The sequence below is a fragment of the Madurella fahalii genome (genome assembly GCF_045866475.1).
Source record: "Madurella fahalii IFM 68171 DNA, scaffold_2, whole genome shotgun sequence".
Taxonomy (NCBI): domain Eukaryota; kingdom Fungi; phylum Ascomycota; class Sordariomycetes; order Sordariales; genus Madurella; species Madurella fahalii.
In genome coordinates, this window is record NW_027263972.1 from 473,180 (window position 1) to 497,122 (window position 23,943).

Sequence of the window (23,943 nt, forward strand, 5' to 3'; positions counted from 1 at the left end):
CCTAGTGCCATACAATCCAGAGAGGGTACTTTCTATACTAGATATACAGCTTCGTATACCAATACCTCCAACTTCGCGGCCTGGCATTGCACAACCTTGGGTCTTCCAGACACTATACAACCCCCGAGAAGCCGAATCACAGTCAATACTCATTAAAACTCGTATTACCAACTATCAAAATAGCTCTCCAACTTCAATATTGGGTGCTGTAGATCAACTTACTAAGGGTACGATGGCTATGATGCACTAGGTAGCCCTTCTTCGGTCAGAGGTCTCTTCGCTCCGTAAGGCCAATAAGGTACTAAGCAAACGTCGGAGAGCTAAAAGGACATGTATGCAGCTTAGAGGATCACTTACTGTACAAGATGCGCAGGATCTACTGGCCTAGAAAGCTGTGGGTAGGGAGGTAAAAGAAGATATACAGTTAGAAGGTAGTCGTATAGGGAGATCTCGTACGAAGGTTCGGTGCTATAGTGTATGCGGCAAGCCTGGTCAGAATGCCCGTACTTGCCAGGAGGCTGTAGAATCATCTGATTCAGCTATTTCTGATGTAATTGTAGTTGGTTGATACTGTTGTTGTTTTGCAATTGAGGATAGTTGTGGTAGGGTAGTGGAAAACAGAGCGCTCGCTTGTATGTAGCGCTCGCTTGTGGATTACGTTATATTATCAATTTTGACCTCACATCTTGCTCATGGAAGATGAAGCCAGAGATATACACTTAACGCATTGGTAAGGTGGCATTTGCCGGCGGGCGGTGCTATGCCATCACCTTTTGCACGCAATAGTAAGTGCAAAAGAGAAAAGACCCCCAACTTTAGCCTTATGAGTAGTTCTAAGTTGACAACATACTTGTAGTAATTTGGAATGTATTATAGGTCGAGAGAGAGTTCTTGGGATACGCCTGGAGAAATGCACCCTCGATAAGGACAGGGTGATGACCTTCAAGGCGCGAGTTGAGTGCGCTCATGCTGAAGTCAGAGCGGAAAACAATCCGGAATTATAATTGCATCGAACATCAGCGGCAGTCGGATGGCAATAGGGGCCTGAGAGCTGCTCAAGGGGCGAGCTAGGGGCGGCATAGATGCTCCTAGAGAAGCAGAGGAAGGTATGATGATTTAATAATGTGTGTGGTGATTCAGCTGACAACGGAGAGTCTTAACTGCTACAATGGAACAGCTCTAACAGTATCTTCATATGTATTTTGCGAATCTAATTTGTAAGGGAACTAAGCGACAAGAACTGTTCACTTTGTTGATAGAGAGAAAGTAATAAAATATTAACCTCGATGATAAGGCAACTAGTGCGAGGCTAAGGTACCTTAAGGTAGCTACGGCATAGCATTTTATAGCCAAACCTCCTTTGCTTGTCTATTGTAATAGTGCCTCAACCGTTGTTTTAGATAAGATTTCTTAAGGTTCCAAAGGTTCTAAAAGATCCGTGGGTTCCAACAAGATTTCTGAAGGATCCAGGGAAGGTTTGGGTATAATGGGAGATCTTCCCGCTCTCTAAACTAGTCTCTGACACACAGCCTCATTCTTCCGACTCGGATGCGGGAGGGTGAGGTCGTTGTAGTAAGTTGGGGGAAACTGTCCCCAGGGGACAGGACCCCTCTTGGTCAGAGGCTCCGGGGGGCTGGAACTTTGCCGAGGGCCCATTTTTTTTTCCTACCATAACTAGAGGGAACTCCATCTGCACCTGTTGTTTTGGCCTTGTTTAGGCTACAGGCACCCAATTTGTTGTGGCGTCGCGTGGCCTGTCTTGTCTACCTTGTCTGTCTGGCATTTGGCCACCTTTGCCCTCCCCCTTGTTTTGATGGGTATGTGGGTGTAGATGTGTGTTTCTACACCATTCCACTATTACCAGTAGAAAAACTGTAAAGAGAGCTACTGATCCAAGGGTATCAATATCATCTATCCTGCTGGGCATCTTCTATTTTGCTGTGAGGTGAGAGCCGATTTTGTTCGCAACGGCTTCGGACCAACCGGCGTGAGGTTTGTCAATGCGATTTGATTGGCGGCGAGGCTTCTGTTGAGCCGCCCGACATTCGACGCCCAGAACGTCGGGTGCCTCGGAAACACCGTAGGCGCGTCAAGGTCGTTAACACGGCAAATCGCTACCTCGGGAAGAGAAAAGCAATCATAACGCAACAGCGCTATGTACAGCCGTGCGGCCGCAGCATAGGCACCCTGCGTCAGACGGTCGAGGTCTGAAATTACCTCCTAATATAAGTCCATTTTCCGGTTTTAGACTTGAGTGCAGCCCACGTTAAAGGATTTCTTATCGAAGGGTTTCCCGTAGGGCGCCAGTGGAAGAATGCTCCGAAAGGCAGCCGGACGACGGGTGCTGGCATTCCCGAGCTGAACTGCCGGTAAATTGGCCAAGGTAAGGAGCGTGGTGCGAAAAAGGCGTCTAATAGTAGACGTCTTGTAAAGGGCCGACCATGCGAGTCATATAGATGCCCAATGCCTCCCGAGCGAGTCGCCCTCCAGCAAGTCCCGACAGATGTTTTGGGATTCCGCTTTATCCAAAGACGGAAGCATCTATACACGGGCCAATCGGTTCAGCTGACGGATATGAGCTCTTCGCCCCATCAAATAAAAGCTTCCCCAGACTTGGCAGAGATATAGGGTTAGATTAACCGCGTCCAATGACATGACCTCGAGTCAACAACCATCACCTACCGTTTTTGTGCGCTCGGTTGATCAACTCGGCACTGCTTTCCCGGCTGCGCATGTGGTGCCGGTAGGTGGGCGGGAAACTGGGAGGTTGCTTGTGGAGGCCAGGGTTGCGGAACATATAAGGGAGGTATTGGGCAAGGCGGGTGGCCGAGTCCATGCAACGTCTGACTCGGCGGCTTTCGCTTTTTCCCGTTTTTCTGTGCGCGCATCTACACGCTTTTTGTTTGGGCCCTCGACCATCGTGACATCCCCACCAAGATGAAGCTGAAGGCCTCCATCGCCGCAGTGGCGGCGGCCCAGCTTGCCACAGCACAGGAGCTCATGCGGTTCGGCTGCTCGCAGTTGACTATCGACCGTATCGACCCCTTAGTCAACCCGGGCAGTCTTCCGTCTCCGCATGTGCATCAAGTTATCGGAGGCAACTCTTTTAACGTGTCCATGTCGCCCGAGACACTTGACCCTCCGAAGAAGTCGACCTGCACTAGCTGCACCTATTCAGAGGACTTTTCCAACTATTGGACAGCCAATGTTTACTTCAAGGCTCGCAACGGAACCTATAAGCTTGTGCCCCAGTATGCCAACCTGGGCATCAACGTCCAGGGTGGGATGACGGTCTACTAGTACGTATCGGTGGCAGCCCAGGTCCTTCTCCTAGCAGCCTATGACCCCTATGTCCTAACACTCCAACCAACTGCTAGTATCCGAGGGTATCAGGCTAGCGCGAGGGTCACCGCTTTCAAGCCGGTAAGTTATCGCATTTGACGCTGGGCGTGCTAACGGCTGGGCAATAGGGCTTCCGCATGCTGGTGGGCGACCCCGCCAACCGCGATCCGAACAAGGTCCCGCGGCAGCTCTGCTTCCGCTGTGCGCCGAACGTCCAACAAAACCCCTTCGGAGGTGCTCCCTGCACGGGCTCCGACACCAAGGGCTTCCCGCAGTCGACCTGCGGAGGCGGTTGGCGCGTCACCGTGACGTTCCCTTCGTGCTGGGACGGTAAGAACACCGACAGCCCCGACCACAAGAGCCACATCGCCTACCCCGAGCGCGGCACCTTTGAGAGCGGCGGCGCCTGCCCGGCCAGCCACCCGGTCAAGATCCCGCAGGTCATGTACGAGACCATGTTCGACACGCGCCAGTTCAACAACAAGGCCGAATGGCCCGCGGACGGCTCGCAGCCCTTCTACTGGAGCCACGGCGACAACACGGGATACGGCATCCACGGAGACTACGTCTTCGGCTGGGAGGGCGACGCTCTGCAGAGGGCCATGGACAACAAGTGCGCCGGTGACAGATGCGCCCCGCTCAAGAGGCAGAGCGACGCCGCCGCCATCGCGTGCACAAAGCAACAGGCCGCGCGCGAAGACCTCGGCACCACGAGGTGTAAGTAGTAGCTCGATTTTCTGCGCGCCTTGTCTGGTTGGAGCCAGCACTGACAACCACCCACCTAGGGCTTACCACCATGCCTGGTCAGTCTTAGGCCTGATGTGGCATAGGAGCCGGATGGAGTTTGACGGAAAGACGGGGCGGATCGGGTGTGTTTGGAGTAGCCTGTATCTTATGCCGCTTGCTTTGACGACCGTTCCGTGGCTCAGACGTGACTTTTGTTCTACTTCTTCGGTGCCCACTATCTACCTACCTACTTATGCGAAAGGATTATTCTTCAGGAGTGCGGCAAGGCATCTCGCCGCCAACCGCCAATCTATCCTTTGTAAAAGTTCTGAAGATAAATATTCGATACGATTCGTTATTAGTACTAGTAGTCTAGCTTTTGGATGTTTTAGACGTCTCCCAAATCGCACGGGTTGATTATTATCAATGCAATCCGGAAATTGTCCAGGCTACTGGGGTAAAACGACAGGCATAGGTTGCTGTGCCTGCTTGATTATCATTAATTCGGACTGCTCACATATGTGTGGGAAACTGAATACTAAAATATAGCATTAGGACACCCTGTGCGACCCATACCGAGAACCACGTCCCGTCAATTGCCTCCTCTTGCATAGACCATTATACAGGAAGCCCCTCAGACTGACATGTCTAAGCTAGCTCACTGCGGCGCCAGGACATTCAACACACACCTCGCCCCGTCATTCTGTCCCGAACTAGGGCCGGCAGTCACCAGGCTCGCCGCGCTGCCATCAATCGGGAACGCCCAGATCTGCCCGCCCCCGTTATCACTGGCATAAATAATGCCGGTATTGATCCCGTACTGGGCGCCCCAGACCGACTCGGGGGTGCCCGTGTACTGCCTGACGACGGCCCACGTCCGCGTCGCCATGTTGAACCGCAGCAGCGTGGAGGTGTTCGCACCGGGGCTGCCGGTGGCCACGGCCCAGAGGAACTGGCCGCCAGACGGAATGTACACCCAGTCGGCGATCGAGTAGCCGAGGGAGTCGGCCGTGCCGTTGTCGACGACCTGGCCGTACGTGGCGCTGCCGGGCCGGAGATCGATACGCCACCAGGCGTTGCCGCCAGAGGAAAGCCAGTAGAAGCCGTCTGTGTCAATGTCGCCCACGTTGCCATTGACTCCGGAAGGCAAGGCGCGGATCACAGTCACAGTTCCCGCTGCGGTGATGCGGACGAGATTGATAACGCCTTGTCCCGCGGCCTGGCGACCGTACAGGAAGTTGTCGAGGACGTTGTAACCGATTGAGTTGGTCTCACCGCCGAGAGTGGCAGAGATCTGGGTGTTGTCCCCTGTTTCCAGGTCGACGCGGTAGAGCGTGGAGTTTTGGGCCAGGTAGCCGAAGCGGTCGCAGGTGAGCGGGGGTTCAGGGGCGCAGCTAGCTGTCGCGGTTGCTGTTGTAGTTGTGGTAGCGGTCTCAGTCTCGGTTTCAGAGACCGTCGTGGTGGCAGTTACTGTGGTGCCAGGACCAGTGACAGTGACGGTGGTGGCCGGAGCGGTTGATCCGCACGGGCGAGGAGTCCACCACCAGGTCTTTGTTAAGGTGCATCCGCAGCCATTATCCCACTCCGGCTTAGTGTATGTGGTGGGAGTAGAGCAGGGGTACGTGGTGGTCTTGGTGCCGATGGATGTGATGGTGGCCACGGTGGGGGCGGTAAACTGGAGGATCTGACACCCAAGACCCAGGCGCAAAAGGCAGTCGACGCCGAGTCCGATGGTGTAGGAACCGGCCCGAGTGATGGTGGTGACGTAGTTATCGAAGAAGGGGACCACTTCCGTGATGAGTGGTGCTTCTGTCAACTCGATGACGGTTGCGTCAGCCCTAACAACCTTGGTTGGTCCGGCCAAGGTAGGGACTCCTGCCGCCAGCAAAGGCAGCAAAATCTGGAGACGGTGCATATCAAAGTAAGGACCTGAAGCTGGAGAGAGAGGAAGAGAGTGAGAGAGAAGTGTGTGTACTCCGCTCGGCTGCGATGGTGATGATAGAGAGGAGCGATGAAGGGAAGGAACCAGGCAGAGACTGACACGGTCTTTATATACACATCGTACAACTGCTCTTGGCCCATTGTGTCCGTCTCTGTTGTTGTCTGCTGCTGTATTCGCTTTGGAATGGCCCATGCGACCGTCCTTGTGCCTTTCTCGGACCTCTCGGTTCGTCAGTGAAATGAAGAGCCGCTGAGTCTATTGCTCGGACCGCCTGCAAACTGCACATAAAATTGCTAGGCGAGCCGTGCTGGCTCTGCGGGTGACATCCTTTGGGAAGTGGATCTTGCCGATCACGACGCTGCACGACAGCTGAATATCGTAGAAATGTTACGCTGCTGGGCAGCCTCTAATTGGGATTTGACGCACAGCGTAACACTGCAGGTTATTCATTGCCCTGGCGAGATCCTCGAGGAGCTGGGTTGAGAATTTCAGCCTTCAGTTTGGGCTGGTGATATGATGTCGCCAAACCCAGTCGCCGACCACCAGGGCGTTCTCGGTGTCTTGGCACCTACTGGCACAACAGCTCGCCGAAGCCCGAAGAAGTTGAAGTTTGGTAACCTTCAAGCGGTGGAACAATCGCACTCGGCGACCTAACTGAGACAGTCCCTCTCGAGTTTAATTACCTGATCCGTCTTGAGATTGCCCCTCAACTGAACTGCCGATATAGAGCTATGGACATAGCAGGCATTAGCAGGCATTATCTTCCGTATAGTGCTAGATGGCTTACAGGGCTACCCGTCTCTCAAGAGCCCATTAGCTCGGCAGGTTAGAAGAGGCTAGAGGGCGGGGATACCGCGTACGTTAGGGGGGAGCTGGAGGGAGAATGGGGCACGCACCTGACATGGCCGTGAAGCAGGGCCTTGTCCTTACGCTGGTTGATTTTCCTACACCGCTATGCGTTTTACGAGGGTGTACCGGTTTTTGATATTAGCATACAGGAAACCGCATCCCGACAGGCCAGACGAAAACCTAGATCGGAAAACTCCGCTCATCCAGTTCCATGCGTGTGTGGTAAACTGAAGGATGATCCCCAGCGGGAGGAAACGGGGGCTTTTGATACTCCAGCCACCAGCACTTGAAATGTATATGAAATATAGGTCGAGTTTGGCGAAAATTAGATAAGGGACTTCCTCTTAGACCGAAGATCAATAAATGAAGGTAAATCTACATCAAAGCCTCTTCTTCTGTACTTCTTTTTATAGGAATTCTTTCTCTATATGCCGATTACCTCCCTGCCAGCTGCAACTTTTTCTCCGTTCTAATTAGTCCGTCTCTCTCGCTCCAGTCCATTCCTACCAGCGCCCAGTGGCCGCCTTCTAGGAGTTACAACGACTATAACTAACTTGTACACAATAGCTTCTCGACCCTTGCCAATTCGCCGAGAGCCTCGGACAACGTTGGCCGCGTCCGCACTTTACTCAGCAAGCCGGATTCTGGAGCAGATGAGAAGCCGTGACGTTCTTGGTCCTCTGCAGGCCGAGACTGTAGGAGTAGCTCGTTCACATAGGTCCTCGCACGCTCAACTTCCCGGCGCCAGAAGTTCCTCGCTGTTGTTAGCGTGTCGCCGGCAGCGACGTCCCCGGAATTGACCTCCGGAGCTGCTGGGCACAGCTTTCCCCCTCGCACAGCTAGCACGCTTCTGCGGCCGTTAGCCTCCCATTCCCGCGCGCCGGCCGTGCAGCCTCGTATCAGGCGACGCAGTCCGTCCGGCGTCTTTTTGAACTCAGGAAATGCGCTGGCCTTTCCAGTTCTTTCTGACTCATACTCTGGGTGCGGATCCCGCAGTATTTCGTGGTCGATCCCGCACCGGATGAAGGGCTGCCCCTCGAAGATGCACCACAGCAACTTTCCCAGCATAAACACCTGCGCCCGTTCCAACAAGTCTCTCCTCTCTCCGCCGTCCCGGCGTGCGCGTAGGAGCGCTAGCCACGGCGCGCTGAACCCGCCCTCGGTGTTGTGGTAGCGTTGTTGGGAATCTGCACCCGGTTCCCACTCGGGGTCGCCGTAATACTCGCGCAGCTGCGCCAAAATCTCGTCCTGCAGACCCTCTGGCAATGCCGCCGAGCCCGCTAGAATCTCGAGATACTCGAGGTACGCCACTTCGGGCGGGCTCCACGCGAACCAGCCGCCTCGCTGTTCCAAATCGATGAGCACCGCGTCCAGCATCCCCGTGCCGTCATTTTCCCGCAGTAAGACATTATCGGGCTTCAGATCCGGATAGAACCCCGCAGGGTGGCCATTGATGTGGATCAGCGCTTCGGTGATCTGCTTCGCCCATCGGAACTTCTGTTCCATCAGCGTTATCCCCTCATAGTCATCCCTAAGCAACCTCTCCCTCAACGACCCCAGCGGCAACCACTTCAGCAGAAACCCGCACACCCCCCTACGGTTCCCGAACCTCGCCTTTTTGGTGACAACCCCCACAGGTCGGGATATGACGTTCGGGTGCTGCGCCAGAACAAGCAGCATCTTCAACTCGTGATACATATCCCTCTGCTGCCTGAGCAGGCTCTTGAACACCATCTCCCTCCCGCGCACCGTGACGAGCGAGATGGCCTCATGGAGCTGGCGGCAGAGCCCTAATTCCTCCCAGTCCACCACCCCAAACTCCAACCCCTCCCAAATGTTCCCGGGCACCTCGCCCGCCCACATCCGCGCCAGCTGCTCCACCCCCAACATGCCCTGCTCGACCTCGTACTCCGCCACCCAATGCACCTCGACGTCCTCCTTTTCCTCCCCTTCTTCCCCCCCCTCCCCTTCCTCGCTAGTCCCCACAACCACGGCAATGGACGAGCCGTAGGGCAAAGCCCACCACATCTCCTCCACCGCCCGCAGCCCGCCCAGCGCCGCCACCCACCCTTCCAGCACGCGCACAAGCCACCTACCGACAGGAGCCTGCGCGACCTTGGGCCCCGCGCACAGCATCGCCAGGTCAGGGCGGACGGCGCGGCGCAGGCGCGGGGGCCAGGCCTCGGGGGCGGGGAGGTAGACGTCGACGCGGAGCGGGGGCCTGGCGGGGGCGAAGCGGGGGACGGCGAAGAAGCGGCGGCCGGCGGCGTCGGCGGCGTCGAGGCGGAAGGCGGGGCGCGGGAGGGCCGCGAGCGAGTCGATCCTGCGCAGCGGGTTCAGCGGGGAGGTGCGCCATGCGCGCTCTTTTGCTTTTTCTGTTTCTGGCTCTTTTTCCTTTTCCGTTTCTTTTTCTTCATCTTTAGCCTGTTTAGATAATGCAGAGTCAAGGGGTTGTTGTTGTTGCTGCTGGTGCTGCTGCTGGTGCTGCTGCTGCTGCTGCTGCTGCTGTTGTGATGCTGGTTCAGGGGGTGGGGAACGGCTGGGTATTGGGCTGCGGCTGGTGGGGCTGGGAGGGGGGAACGCGGCGAGCGGAGAGAGGATGGTGGTGAATATTTCTGACGTGAGGTCCATATCGACATATGTAAGCGGGAGGTGGGAGGATGATAGCCCGTCTGGTTTGAGGGGCTGATGGTTGAGTTGTGTCCTAGGAAGTGGCGAGTACAAGTATTCAGCAAGTTACAGTACTACTATAGCCAGTGGTGGGTAAAGTATGAGAGTTAGGGGTTGATTTACCTTGTTACTTCAATTTAATTAACTTAGCAAAATATTCCGTTAATGACTTCGAAACCTGTTAACTAAGTCTCCAGAGCAGAGGAACCCTCCGGTCGGCTCCTGTCAACAAACCCCTGCTCCCCCTTCACAACCGTCAGTCGAGTTGAGATCGACCACCCCGAGTACCCCAAAAACCCCAAAAACACCGGGGCCTCCAGGAGAGACCCAAAAATTTGGTCATCCCCTTTCAGCTTTGGGCGGGACACTGTCCATCCATCTGCAGGGTATCCAAAGCTGCAGTATAGCCAAACCGAATGAAGCATCCTGCATTCCCCGGCCCACGCCCGCCAACAAATCACACGGCAGCCGAGCCCAACCTGCAGCGCCGATCTAGCCCTACGAGGCCCGCTAGAGCTGCAATGTCAAGCACACCACAGAGGGGCAATGTGGGTGAGCACCGCGGTTGAACGACCTTCCCGCGGGAAGACATCCATCTCCCGGACCCGGAGCTCGGTTGCTCCTCCGAAGGGGGTGTGCACAGTGTAATGTATTGTTGCCGTGACAGTACAACGTCTCGGTTGGAGGGTGGTCAGACGACCCCTGACCGTAGAGGATTGCCCTGCAAGCACACCAAGCCTCCAAATCGCCCGCATCATTAGTTGGTACCCAAAAAGTGCGACTCCGTGTGAAAAATAAGCAAAGTAAATGCTCTCTTCCCGTAGGACCTGCCCCTAGTACCGCTGAGAAGCCTGGTATCCATGACGCAGAAAGATTGGTTGATGATAAAAAAAGAGCCCGGGGGAAAATCCAATTAACACCCAATTTTCCCCGACTAACCCCCCTCCCCCCACCCCCTAAAAAAGCCCCAAGAAACGCCATTAACCAATGCCTGTGGTCACCGCCAAGAAGGCGTTTTAGGAAGTAAGCCTCTCACTCAACCGGAATTGCACCCTCGGCATGTCCACAATGTTCCACCGCTCCCCCAGCTCATTCTCATCGTAAATCCTTGAGTTGCCCTCCTGCAGCGCGCGCGGCAGCTTCCACGCCAGCGCCTCATTCTTCAGCCACATCCGTACCAGATAGCGGGGCGAGTCTGGCGAGTCCTCAAACGCCTCCCGCGAGTGGAGCACGCCGTGGTTGTTGATGAACAAGAGGTCGCCCGGCTGGGCCTCGAGAGAGATCTGGTTACGCTTGGCGATCTCCTCGAGGACGTTCAGAGCCCGGCGCTGCTCCTGGGACAGAGTGCCCAGGCCGTCGGGCCGGCGGATGCCGTCGAGTCCGAGAAGGGGCTCGCGCGCAAAGTTCATCATGATGCGGCCGCCGTGGTAGAATAGAAGGGGCCGGGTGCTGCACTCAAAGAACTTTCCGCGGCTGTGTTCATCTGTCAGGACCCGCTAAGGTCATTCGTGAAGTGTGAGAGACGGACCTGTCAAAAGACCAGATCGGTTGCGCAAGCAGCTCGCGGAACTCGGGGTGAGTTTTCATGAGCTCGTTGTACACGGTCCAGGCGGAAACGAGCAGATTCTGTCCCCCCTTCGCGGCATTGTTGCGTGTCTGCAGAGCAAGAATATCGCAGAATGTGTCGGTGTGGAAAGTCTTAGACGTGCACAGTACTTAGTAGCCGAACGGCGTTGCTTCAAATGAAGATGGCTTACCGATGCGCGAGACGAGTATCTCGTTGGTCGGTCTTGCTGGGGTGTCTTGGAGAGCTTCGCATCGCGGATGTGCACTACCGGCGGGTTAGAGAGCGCTTGGTGTCTGGCGCAGAGCTACTTACTTAGCATGTTACCATCTTCGTCTTGCCGGCCGCGCTTGGCGCCGATATAACTTGAGATGCCGAGAAAGATAAGGACATTGTCCTCAGGCGAGAATTCGTCGGGTCTCAAACCTCGAACCACGGCGAATCCCTTCCCGCGGTGGATGTCAACCGCAACCCGCAGGAGCCTTGGGCCCAGGGTGGGCAACGGGAAGTTGTCTGGCGACACCTCACTTCCGTATAGCCCACGGTCTTGTTCGGGTCAGCATCAGCCCTCAACGATGGGATACCTGGACGCTTACCGTTGAAGTATCGCAGCGCAAACTTGACCTCGGAGGCCTCGTCGTCGCTCAGAGTCAGAATGTAGTCTTCCTCCGAACTAAAGGAGGCCGGTCCCCATGCGAGCTCTCCCGTCACTTCGGCCGGCCACTCGTGCGAGATTGGTACGTAGCGCAGAGTGCAGTTCGTTTTCAATCTCAAATCTCCCCAAGCCGGCTGCTGTCCCAGAAGGATCGTCTCAGCGGCCATCGTGAAAGGTGTGTTGCCGGCGCGCGGGGTCTGCAAATGTAGGTTAATTTCTGGTAGCGGCTTGCCGATGCTCGCAAAAGCGCACTTGGCGATATCACAACGGGCAACAGAAGCACGGTGACCAGCGACGTCAGGAAGCGATATATATGCATCCGAGAAGTAGAATAACAACCTCAGCCGCGTTCATACTCATGGGAAAGCGGACAAAGATGCCGGTCAGCACCAGTTACACGATGCGGCTCAAGTTGCCGAGCGGCGTCAAAGGGTCCTCCGAGTTGAGTTGGGCCGTCGGAGGGGTCTGCTGCACGGTGGTCCCTGAATCACCAATAAGCCTTTCCGGATTTAGGACGGCATCCCGGCTAGGTGTGAGTGGGCTGCAGGGTGATAAGAACTGTGGAGCTCATTGGCGGGAATCGCATTTCCTGTAGTAATTCGGCCAGCGGCTGGAGTCGAGACCGCAGAATGGCAAGTGAGGGGCTGCTGCTACGGGCTCAAAAGGTGGGTGCCACCGGAACGCGAACGGTGGCTTTTTGGCACTAAACCAAGACAATCAGGCCACATTGCCAGCGCCTCTCTCAACTGGCGGGGCGTGCTCGAGTGTGTCGCGAGGTGTCCAGTCCGAGTCGAAGAGTTGGCTGGTGTACCACCACTTCTCGTGGTACAGGTCGCTCCGGTTGATACTTGCAAATATTGGGGCTTCCTTGGTCAGACACAAGACTCGGTGCGACAAGGTCGGAAGTGGCTTACATTTCTTGACCACCACGTCGCGGCATTGTGACATGAAGGTCGTTTGCTCGACATCCAGCCGGGCCATCCGGCGCACCCTCGGGGCGTTCCAGTCGAAGCCTTGTGTGAACAGCTGCTGTCCCTTGTAGCAATAGTGGAAGTGCGCCAGGATGGTCTTGGCCCCCGAATTTGTAGCCCGGACAAGCGGCATGTCCAAGTACTGCACCTGCGTCGCTTGTCAGCCGTCGTTCTCTCTCCTTTGCCTTCGACTTGTAGCACACGCACTTCGGCTCGCCTCCTCTCTGCAAATTGTCTCTGGAACTGCATCTGCATCTCGTAGTTTTGCAGCAAGATGAAGGACGAGAGAAAAGTTGCGAACCAATCCTTGGGGCTGTGCACGTTGAATGTGCTCTGTAGATCCCGTAGAACGTCTTTCCGTAAGGGACTAAGGATACGGTGGATGATGATAGAGGCGATCTGATAATCGAGATACGGCGGGAGGGAGTCGAGGTCTTTGTAGAACGGATCCTGGGGGTTGGCGGCTCGGATTTCGCTGTCTGCCCAGCCGCCCTCGGTCCAGCATCTCCATTTGGATTCAATGAAGCGGCAGGCGACCCAGAGTCTCAGTGTCTTCTTGAGCATCTCGTTCTGTTCGTGTTGGTTAGTGAGAGGTGAGGTATAGGGGTGATGGCGAGGTCTACCGGAAGAGGGAACACAGATGCCCGGTAGGCTGCCTGAAAGATATTCCACACGAGCTCGTCCGTGTCGTCGAGGTACGCCGACATGTATCGTGTCATGCCCCGGTCAATATAGTCGGAGATGGCTTCCACAACAGCATCGGGGTCCGCTATGGCCCAGGGAACGGCGTACATTGGCCGTCCCTTGAGATCAACATCGCCAGAGTTTGCGGGCGGTACAAACTGTTTGAGCTCTACTTGAAAATGCATGGACCCGATTTGTCCCAGGCATAGGAACTTGGACGGCCCATCTATCCACTGCCGTTCCAGATGGAAGTCGCCGTAGTGGGGCCCTATCATTGGATGCGCTTTGTAAAACGGCATGTAATCGAGGCCTGTTCGAAAGAGGGTGCTGTCTGTTACCATATAGCGGAGGCACGGCAGCCGGCTCATGCGGACCGTCCTCTGTTGGCAAGTAAGACACGGGCCTCTGGGATTCGCCGGGTCGGGAATGCACTAAAGGACGGTCAGCGAGTGGGCATGAAAAAAAACGAGTCAGCTGCAAAGTCTCTCTCACGCACTCGATTCCTCTGCATTCTGCATCTGACACAGGCATGCACTTGACGGGTGAGGTGAGTGTCCGTCTTCTTAGTACCTTCATAAGGGCGGCGCTTCTTCTTAACTCTGTACGAGGAATTCTCCGGGATGGACTGGGCGCTGGATTTTGCGGACCGTGGAGCGATCATATAATAGCGCTTGTCGGTCGAGCCCGTGGAGGGAGAGGCCGGTGTCCGAAAAGCGAGCGATTCCGGGGGGGAAACAAGGGCCCAATCTGTTGAGGCATCGTCCATGGAAGCCATTAAACTTTCGTCCCTGGCCGTGTGTTCACTGGCCGACCCGGAGTCGGTTTGCATCGCTTCGACAGGGACATAAGAACTCGCTGTGTCCGTGTCGGGGTAGTTGCTGCCGTCCAACGCGAGGCTGTCGCCGAAAGACTCATTGAAGTCCAATAGCGCCGCGTCGCAGTCGTACCATGAAGTCTGGGGATTCAGGAGGATGACTTGGGTACCTGGATGTTGGGCTGGCAGCGGAGGCGACGAGCCGACTGGCTCATTGCCCGGACTGCCCGATTGATGCACTTCGAAATCAAAAGGCTCCAAACCGGGCCCTGGAGCTGGTTGGCGCTGCGCGGGCCGGACATCCAAAGAGAACGATGTCTGCGGTTGGCTTATATGGTGCTGCGGAGATGGCTGGCGGGGGCTCGTCACGGGCGTCGTCGCATGGTGGGTGCGGTCGCGGCTCTGCTGGAGTAACTCGTCGACAGTGAGATTCAAGAGTCCCGCGACCCGTTGTATGTCTTCTAGATCCTTGCCAGAGAACTCCATGGTTGCGCTTGGGAACGTGGAAAAGAAGGCAGACAAATTGAGATGAGCAACGTTCTGTGCGAGGCCCGGCTTGATATCTGGATGCGGCTCCGGTCGATGGCGATCCCTAGACGCATCTCGAAGGGAGGTGTCGAGGGGAAAATGCAGCAATGCGGGCCAATCATGGCTGGTCGGATGTGGCCAGAGGCTCTGAAACCGATCAATGAACGAGCCAACAGCATCGCGGCTGTAAACCGGCGCAAGCACGCTAAACCGGCCATTGCTAGGTGCGACTAGAGCGCTGTGCAGACGCCCGAGACAAGCACAACCAATTGTGTGGCACATCCCAAGCCGCCTGTAAGTCTAGGGTCCCGAGGGGCGATGTTGTGAACCGTTCGGAAGCAAGCTAGAGCTGTCGGCAGGCACTGCTGGGGGCGCCGAATGCAACCAAGGTGTGTGCTGATGTGCATTGCCAGGGCCCCGACCAAGTTGTTCCCGGTATGCTTGGGGAGCTGCTTGAGGGGGTGCTTATTAACCTGCGGCTGAGGCGCTGAAACACTCGGCAATCAGGGGGTCCGGGATTGTGTGTTCAGCGTGGCGAGTCGCAATCTTGAAGCTGCTGCCCTGGCGTGACCAAAACCTGAAGGCCGTGACACACACACCCCGACTGCCTTGGTGCATCAATATCCGGAACTCCCTTGACAGATGCAATTCGGGAGGATTGAAGGTCCTACCTTGATCAATTCTTGGGGGTTTGTCCTCGATCCGCCGTGCAGGTGCGGATGGCACGTGGCGGCTCGAAACTGAACCGGCCAAATCAGCCAATTGTTGCAGCAGCGTACGGTCTTCGGTTTCGCCAGGTCTGGACACAGAGGGAACAGCACAGCATTGAGCGATAGTTGGAGTTTTTGTGCACGGTCTAGAGATGCTCTGGGACGGTCGTGGGTTCCCAGGCGCGATTTTTGTGTATCTGCTCCTGGCCGGAGACCGATTGAAGCAGTAAAGGTTCAGGTTGAGGGTTGGAGCAGGTGCCAAGCAGGAAGATAACGAGTCTTTTCGTCGCCCCAGTCAATCCCGAGCCGCGGCTGCCTCTCTGATATGGAATTGTGAATTACACTCTCGTTGGGCCCTTCCGTACCTAGACAACCGAACCTGCGAGATTTAGCGCCGAGTTGCGAGAAGAAAAAACAAAGAGAGAGAGAGAGAGAGAGAGAGAAAGAGAGAGAGAGAGAGAGAGGGAGAAATGCTCATGAACCGAGCCCTCGAGACCCAGCTTTCAGCGCAACGCGGACTCGCTTCTCAGGATCAACACATCACTCACCTCCTGTTGCTGTGCTTCAAGTCAACCAAGGTCGTTGATCAAAAATCCCGAGGAGGAAAATCTTCAGCTGAAAGTCGTCGAGCGCGAAAAGCCCAGGTGGGCATCAGCGCCCAGGTGGGCTAGGATAGGACATAAGAGGTCGTTGGCGTTTTCCGTTGCAATGCGCCCAGAAATGCACGGCTGGGCGGTTAAAACAAGTCGCGTGTGACCAGCCTGGACTGCAAGGCGGAATGCCGCCGACAAGTGCCTGTCCGACATCGTACGTTTTCCGCGTCCCCTGCCTTGATTTTGAGCCTCCAGGCCGTTTCCCCGGACCGCTGCGCTGGTTGTTGGATTCAGATCGGGTTGGACCTGGGCCAATCGGGCGCCGTCTCGTGCTGAGTCCAGCTTTCCATTGCTAGAGCCACCCCGCTCAGCTGCCCATAACCGGCGAATAACGCCGCACTCCTGCAAACCTTGCCGCCAGGGTCCTTGCTAGCTACGTCATAAGGGTCAGCATGCCCACGACATTTTCTCCTTGGAGTTCGCGAGTTCGGGGAAAACGCCGCAAAGCAGGGTCTGCCCAACAGTCTTTGCATTTCGGTCGCGGGCCAGAACAGGCAACACCACGCAGATCAGACGCTGAACATTCTTACCTAGCAGCAAACACGGACCATTGAAGGTGCATATGGTCCCTGCAGGTGCCTCCCGTAGCGCTCGACACCTCTGACAAGTCCGGGGTCCCATTCAGCTTCACCAGACTTCTGCTCTTTTTCGGCTATAACTTTACCTGCTGATTGACCCGTGTGGGTCATAATGTACGTCCAAGCTATGACGCTCCCAACAAGGCAATTCTTGTCCAACTCCCGTTGGCTCTGCTCGGCTACGCACACAATACCAACCAGAGCACACTACTGCATCGTCAGCTAATTAGTGCCCATTGGCCCTCGTGGGTGTCTGGAGATAGCGTATTCGTCGGCTCTGCGATGAGCATATCGAGATACTGGAGATATAACATTAGAGCTCCGTTTTCAAGCCATATATCAGTCGGAACAATGTCTTTCTTGCATTCCAACGCCCTCCCTTCGGCAGTACTCCGAAGCGCCGCAGCTTTGGTACGTGTTGTGTTTTTTTTTTTTTTTTTTTTTTTTTTGGGGGGGGGGGGGGGGGGGGTTGTTCATCCCGTTACTCTTTTCGCTCAACAGAGTCTATTCGTCTATTCATTGTGTATTCAATTATTTACAGGCATTCATTATTTGAAGTGAGAGATGGACAACCTAGTAAAAGAAAACGGCTTTTGGCTCCTGAGGGAGGGTCCCTGATATGGAAATCGCATTTTTCTTATTGTTTCCGGAGCCTACCTAAAGGTAGCTAAGGTCAAGCTGGCAGTCCTTGTACGGCTCCATGAAGGGTTTGCATGTGCAGAAATAACCATCACACTCTGATACGGTTACTAGATATGAGCATACTGAACTCTGCCAGGCTCCTAGTATCTCAAGTAATTGCATTTATCCACCTCTAGCTACTGCGGCGTCGTTATATCTCAAACTGACAACTAATCCCTCCAACGGGTCCCCCAGGACAACCCCACTCGCTCTTTGAGGACCACAATGCCAACCGACTTTTACGGCTAAGCTTCCTCCTCAGAAAAGCGTCCACGATGCGTGTACGGATCCGCGAGCTCCAATTTCCGCGCATCTAGCTTCTCTTACGACATAGTTGTTGACGTCCTGTGTGAAAACGAGCCCGAGACGGCCGCGTTTCCGAAGCTCTTCGGCCGGCGATTTACACACGTGCTCAGATATACTGCTTAGGCAGTTCCGAGTTCTCGTGTTCACTTCGGCTGTCCAGATTTACACGTGACGAGTCTTACACTGACTGGGAAGGCCTCGTATCCGATCCGAAGGCGCAGATCATAATGACCTTAGATGTACGATTGGCTTTGACTAGCATGTAAGAAAAGTCCCCCACCATGAGGTTCGTTTCCATAGTTGTTCCTCTCGCATGTAACATTGTGAAGGTGCTCGAGTGCTCCGAGCCATTTACGGTATCTAAGGACCTATTATTAGTGTCAAAATGTGAAGAGAAAGATGAAGGGAGATAGAACGGGCTATGTCAATTCCATGCAGGCACGGAATAAAGATACGGCTTCACTAAGTACAACCTAGGCTGAACTTACTCGAATGTGGAAACGTGTTTGGCTCTAGTTGGGCAATGTGCACCCCTTTGCCGACTCACTGTGGGGTTCTTAAAGACGTCATTTCGGACGTTAGTAACAGGGTTAGGGTTGTCTGTTGCGGTGGCAAATCCCCCTATGGCACCTCGTGTGCCTCTAACCTGCTTTCCAACCCCGAAGTGCCGTCGTTGGCCTTGGCCTTGCCTATTTTGGCTTTCCTGATCGGTCGCCGCGGCCACCAATGATATATTTTGCTCGAAACCGATCAACCGCGGCCGGTCATGCTGATTTTCACCGAACGGATCTGCTTCTTTTCAACCCGCTGGGGAACTAGCCCCTAGCCCAGACCCTCACCTCTGTAGTCTCCACGTGCCATACCCACTTCCCTCGGTTTGATGAGGTCCCGAGGGAGGAATAAGTGAATGGCCTCAGGGGGTCCTGATAAATAGACATGTCCAACCTTGTGTAAGACACGATAGTCTATGGGGACTGCCAACAAGCGATTTTTGCAATCTCCAGACTCGAACCGACACTCTTGCAGCATTCCCTCCGGCTTTTATATTCACACCTGCAGACATATCCATCATGCCGGGCAATGATTCCCTTACACCTCAAGCCAATCGCGGGGAGACCAGTCCGGATATCTTGGCAATGATCGAGCATACAAGCAATTCATATCCACGAGGGCCTTATACTTCACTCATGCGATGCAATGGTGAGGCACCACGAAATTAAACTCGCCACGAGTTTTTGGGTCTAAATCTGGGCCTCTATCCAGAATTCGCCTGGCCCGGGATGGTTGAGCCGTCATCTTCGTCGGCAGGGCTAACATTGAGTTTGGAGAGTGTTAGTAACCTCCTCTGTCCACTGCGTTGTAATTAATCCTCGGTTAGAACTGACTTGGGATCCTTCCTAGAGCACTATCTCCACCAACATCAATACCCCGAATGGCTTGCGGAAAAGTCTCACTGCTAGTAACAGTACCAACACTTCGCCCCCGCCGGGAGTAGGATTATTGCAAATATCGCTCCAGCCGCGACACCGGGGACCCGGTGTATAGATGTACGATGTGAGCGAAGAACGGCCTGCGGTGACTCTACTTGTAGCGTTTATAATTTCTCCTCCGTAAATAGGTGATCAACTGAATAGTATACATTGTTATTATATTATTGTTCTCCCTACACACCTTTACCCAAAATAGGCTGTGCCGGTCCTTCTACTGCTATATATATAGGAAAACCGTACTGTATAGGCCGGGCGGAAAATCTATATCCACAAGTAACTAGAAACAACAATAGTAGACGCCAGTTAGCTGTAAAAGAAAGGAAGGCCTTATTTAAGGCCCTGAAGGCCTCTAGTCATCGACTTCGGATTCGTCCACCACCTCCTCCTTTTCTTTAGCCTCTTCAGTCTCTAGTTCTAGCCATCGGGCTTGATTATCATGTCAACACCCCTTACCAAGAATTAAGTCTCGCGTTGTGCTCTTGGGTAATTTGACACGAACGCGTTACCCTGCTCCATGACTCGCGCCTGAATACTCCCCCATCCCCCAGTGGATGGTTTCCGGGCTAACTAAAAACTCGTTTACTACCCCCGAAACCCTCTTGGAGGAAAGGAATAGAGGCACCTGACGTGGGCTTGTCATCAACACAATAAGCTTAGTCGTCTCTGATGTTGATGTAATTCTTGCCCGTGATTGATTAGCTAAACGATTGGCTGGAAGCTCATTAAGTTACCGCTAACTCATTTCACATTCGTGGCGTCAACTGCGGTACGTTGGTGCGATGCGAACGGGGCGTGAGGAGTTCTGTTGAAAATATTCCTGTTCAAATGTCCGGTTTGTCTCCCTATCAAGCAGACTCGATTATATCGGCGTCGGTTGAGTTCTCCTGGTTTCTTAGTTTTATTGAACGCATAGAGGTTTAGACTTCCTAATTGGACCGGAGCAGAGAAGCCTGCCAATTAAATCGGGACCTGTGAGTAGCAGGGCTCCCGGATTCGGCATCGCAGCGGACTGGAGCGCGGGCGGTGACCACTGGCGTCAGGCAAACATGCAGCAACTGCACGCTATAGGCCAAGCGCTTTAGACGATGGATGACTCGCGACGGCTGTCATCTCAAATTCCATGATTTACATCTGATGATGACGACGACAGCAACAGTAAAAACACTCTAAACCGGCCTCTTTGAAGCGGTCGAGAGCAACTGCACCTGAAGAGTTATAAGCCGACGCAAAAACAGATCGATTGACCGCACGTACTCTGGGCTCCTAAACTGGATTTGGTTAGATTGGTTATGCTCCAAAGACTTTGTCGTCGTAGACAGCAAACACAGAATGACGCGACAGCAAAACAACCCCCGAAACTCCCCAGTGAGAAGGAGGACTTTGCTCTCCCCGATTTCCAGAGATCGTCATTTTCGTATCTCGACCACAAACCTACCAATCATGGAGCAAAATTCCCGACGTGATCTCGAGTGGACACAATATGACACGTTGTGCGCCTTGAGCAAGTATATCCATGAACAAAGCCCTTCCATCTTAGACGACACCGGGCTTGAGATGTTTGGTGTTGTGAGATGGACGAACCTAGACGTTGACAGCCCGTCTCCATACGATTTTGAGCCGCTGTTTTTCTCCCCCTGCTACGATGAGGATAGCGGCCTGGAGGAAGAGGCCGACCAGGTGCGAGGAATGTGGCGCGAGACTCTCGACGACAAGAAGTATATCGATCCCGAATGGGTGGAAAACGCAGGCTACGTCTACGCAACGATGAGGGCGAAATGGTTTGATAATAGATTGTCCCGCTTAGGATACCGCTACGGAAGCGAAATACATCCCCATGTACGTCGTTTCCTCTCTGTTACCTCCCCAAGGTCACTACTAACGTGGCAGTCAAGCAACAACTATAGGGGGGTAGACGTAGAAGATATGGGCTTTGCTGCCCCAATCGGCGGCAACTTCAGCAATACGATGTACGTGACCAAATACTACCAGGTTCCCACCGCCACCCACAAACCCCACATGGGGATCGTAATGCTCGACCCGAACGTAGCTCCGGAAGGCAAGATGATCTGGAGCGAGCTCGACGCTGCCGCTACCTTGCTGTGAGAGCAAATCCGCTCGGGACGATTCACCAAGCACCACACCAAGCCCGTAAGGCCCCTTCCACACCTTTCCTTCTCTCCAATCCCCTTCTCTCCAGCCCTCCATCCTCATCTCCCCTTCATCCCCTCCCACCCATCCCCCCTTTACCATCCCCTCCAACCCAATTCCTCCACTCATACCCTTCCACAGCCGCCATCCTAACTAACCCCCTAGGTCCTCATCTACACCTTCCAATGGGAAACCCACGCTCGCCTAACCCAAGCCCACCTCGACGCCAAAACGAACAAGATCATCGTCCGGCAATCCAGACAGTTTGACCTACGTGGCAAGGAACCGCCTCCCGACGCCCTCCTCTAGCTACGCTGGCTTCTCAACTCGCCTGTGGGAGCGACACGGTATGGGGACCTTGTTGAGGGTGAGGACGACAAGCCGGTGGCAAAAGGTGAAGGGAATGAGGTCAGGGTGGAGCGTTTGAAGTTTGTCAAGGTGGAATCTGTTTAGGGGGCAAGTTTACCTTCCTTTGAGTGCGGCAAGTGACGAAGAGGAGAGGAAGGGGGTGCGGTGGAGGCTTTGGGATGTCTGACCAAGCTAGCAGGCGGTGATAGGAATTCGTGTAGGATTTTTTTGTCGGGGGTACTAAACCTGCGGGAAGGGTTTCCTTGGTTTCCTTTGTTGTTACGTGAATTACGGGACTGATATGCCGGGTTTGCTTTCTGATCAGGGTAGGCGCTGGCCTCAACTGGTTATCCAGCCAGACTGGCGCCGCTCTGCCGTCTAGCCAGCGACCCTGTTCAGCATACTCCACGAAGTCAGACAGCCGGCAGTCCGGTGACAGACGTAAAGCGGCAAACGTAATAATTTTACATGTAATGTGCGACGAATCTGGGCACACAAAATTTCCTTTTTCGTATCTCTCCCACGTGACGTTGCTCATGTCAAAAGGGTCAGGTGCCAGTCCAAAGGATCAGGATCACAGGATCTAATGCAGGAGCCAAACTCATGTACTCTATTGAGCTGAGGAAGGCTGGCAGCTAACTACGCCACTGTATAGACGTCATCCTGTACGTATGTCTCGTCTATAAAAGGAGAGAGCTCTCCAGCAAAGAAGGAGAGAGACAAAGACAATCAAGACAAGACACACAAAATCCTAAACTGTCATTTCCCAAGATTCAGAGGTGCCGTGTTTCCGACAGCTCACCCCGGCTCAGGCTCGGCTCAGTCCCTGATCAGGATTTGCTCAGGCTGGCTCACCTTTGCTCACTCTAATTGCCATTTTCGGCAGGCTGCGCCAGAAGCATGCGAATTGCTTCAACTCTAGCCGAGTCGGGTCCAGAACTAGTCCAATATGTAAAGATAGCCAAAATGTATCCCATTTTTGAAACTAACAGTCTTGTGTATCCATCTTACTTTACCTGATCTAGAGATTTCTGCCCTCCAAGTCTCGCGTTTACATCTCCTACAAACCTACAAATACTCCTGTTCAATCCTAGACTCATCAACATATCTCGATAAAACGCTACGATTCAACATGGCACTAGAACCAAAGACGTCAAATTCAGCAAACGCCGTTATTGAACAGGCTGAAAGGAGGGACCTTACAGCGGACCGCTCTAAGATCAACCCTCAAACAGTTCGGAGAAATCTAAAGCCCAAGAGTAAAAAAGATTATTCACGAGTACTTGTAGTATAGCATTCGTAAGTTAAGACCTTTCGAGTTGTCGATACCGAGATTAAACCTTCTTTAGATATATAGACAGATATGGGCCTTCCGATCCTCGGGATATGCAGGTAATGAAGCATTTCGCTGAAACTCTGGGCGGCGGGATGAAAGGAAAGCTTGACGAAGAGGATGAACTACCAACTCCCAACAGCTTACGAGTTGCGATACGCCGATTTTACTGTCGGAAAGCACGGCACCTCTGAATCTTGGGAAATGACAGTTGAGGATTTTGTGTGTGTCTTCTCTTGATTGTCCCTCTATCTCTGCTGGAGAGCTTGCTCCTTTTATAGACGAGATACACGTACAGGATAACGTCTGTACAGTGGCGCAGTTAGCTACCAGTCTTCCTTAGCTCAATAGAGTACATGGGTTTGGCTCCTGCACTAGATCCTGTGATCCTGATCCTTTGGCACCTGATCCTTTTGATATTTACAACGCATAGGAACGATATTACGATCTGGAGATACCCTTAGATATTAAACGGTCGATGGCACTGTCAAAAGGATCATGTGCCAAAGGATCAGGATCACAGGATCTAGTGTGGGAGCCAAGCCCATGTACTCTATTGAGCTAAGGAAGACTGGTAGCTAACTGCGCCACGGTACGAACGCCATCCTGTACGCGTATCTCGTCTATAAAAGGAGCAAACTCTCCAGCAAAGATAGATGGACAGAAGGCAGAACAACAAGGGACAATCAACACAATCAAGACAAGACACACAAAAATCCTAAACTGTCATTTCCCAAGATTCAGAGGTGCCGTGTTTCCGACAGGCACCGGTAAGTAGAAGGAGGGCCTGTATTATTAGTATTGGTATAAGCTTATATACTAATTAATACAGTATATTTAAGGACCACTGGCTTAAATACTTGGTTTGAAGGATATTCACTAGGATCAGACGTTTCTAACGATTGAGAACTATGCTATATTGCAAGAGCAGTTGTGGTTTAAGGATTATAT

General features: G+C 53.8%; 6 protein-coding genes across 6 annotated transcripts; 2 read left to right on the top strand and 4 right to left on the bottom strand.

Annotated features, from left to right (window-relative positions):
- Positions 1–2,937: 2,937 nt before the first annotated feature.
- On the top strand, positions 2,938–4,156 carry MFIFM68171_02889 (DUF1996 domain-containing protein (Fragment); the record flags this gene model as incomplete). The annotated part of the gene is made up of 4 exons (XM_071058311.1): positions 2,938–3,299; positions 3,378–3,423; positions 3,471–4,059; positions 4,128–4,156. The coding sequence occupies 4 exons, from the start codon at positions 2,938–2,940 to the stop codon at positions 4,154–4,156; spliced, it is 1,026 nt and encodes a 341-aa protein (XP_070914412.1).
- Positions 4,157–4,726: 570 nt separating this feature from the next.
- On the bottom strand, positions 4,727–5,983 carry MFIFM68171_02890 (uncharacterized protein; the record flags this gene model as incomplete). The annotated part of the gene is made up of 1 exon (XM_071058312.1): positions 4,727–5,983. One exon carries the CDS (start codon positions 5,981–5,983, stop codon positions 4,727–4,729), a length of 1,257 nt encoding a protein of 418 aa, XP_070914413.1.
- A 1,425-nt stretch (positions 5,984–7,408) lies between these two features.
- On the bottom strand, positions 7,409–9,490 carry MFIFM68171_02891 (U-box domain-containing protein 33; the record flags this gene model as incomplete). The annotated part of the gene is made up of 1 exon (XM_071058313.1): positions 7,409–9,490. One exon carries the CDS (start codon positions 9,488–9,490, stop codon positions 7,409–7,411), a length of 2,082 nt encoding a protein of 693 aa, XP_070914414.1.
- A 1,055-nt stretch (positions 9,491–10,545) lies between these two features.
- On the bottom strand, positions 10,546–11,915 carry MFIFM68171_02892 (Putative taurine catabolism dioxygenase TauD; the record flags this gene model as incomplete). The annotated part of the gene is made up of 5 exons (XM_071058314.1): positions 10,546–11,002; positions 11,058–11,227; positions 11,287–11,360; positions 11,409–11,639; positions 11,690–11,915. 5 exons carry the CDS (start codon positions 11,913–11,915, stop codon positions 10,546–10,548), a joined length of 1,158 nt encoding a protein of 385 aa, XP_070914415.1.
- A 550-nt stretch (positions 11,916–12,465) lies between these two features.
- On the bottom strand, positions 12,466–14,703 carry MFIFM68171_02893 (Zn(2)-C6 fungal-type domain-containing protein; the record flags this gene model as incomplete). The annotated part of the gene is made up of 5 exons (XM_071058315.1): positions 12,466–12,611; positions 12,663–12,867; positions 12,927–13,289; positions 13,343–13,834; positions 13,900–14,703. 5 exons carry the CDS (start codon positions 14,701–14,703, stop codon positions 12,466–12,468), a joined length of 2,010 nt encoding a protein of 669 aa, XP_070914416.1.
- A 5,900-nt stretch (positions 14,704–20,603) lies between these two features.
- Positions 20,604–21,266, top strand: MFIFM68171_02894 (uncharacterized protein; the record flags this gene model as incomplete). The annotated part of the gene is made up of 2 exons (XM_071058316.1): positions 20,604–20,999; positions 21,051–21,266. 2 exons carry the CDS (start codon positions 20,604–20,606, stop codon positions 21,264–21,266), a joined length of 612 nt encoding a protein of 203 aa, XP_070914417.1.
- Positions 21,267–23,943: the final 2,677 nt, after the last annotated feature.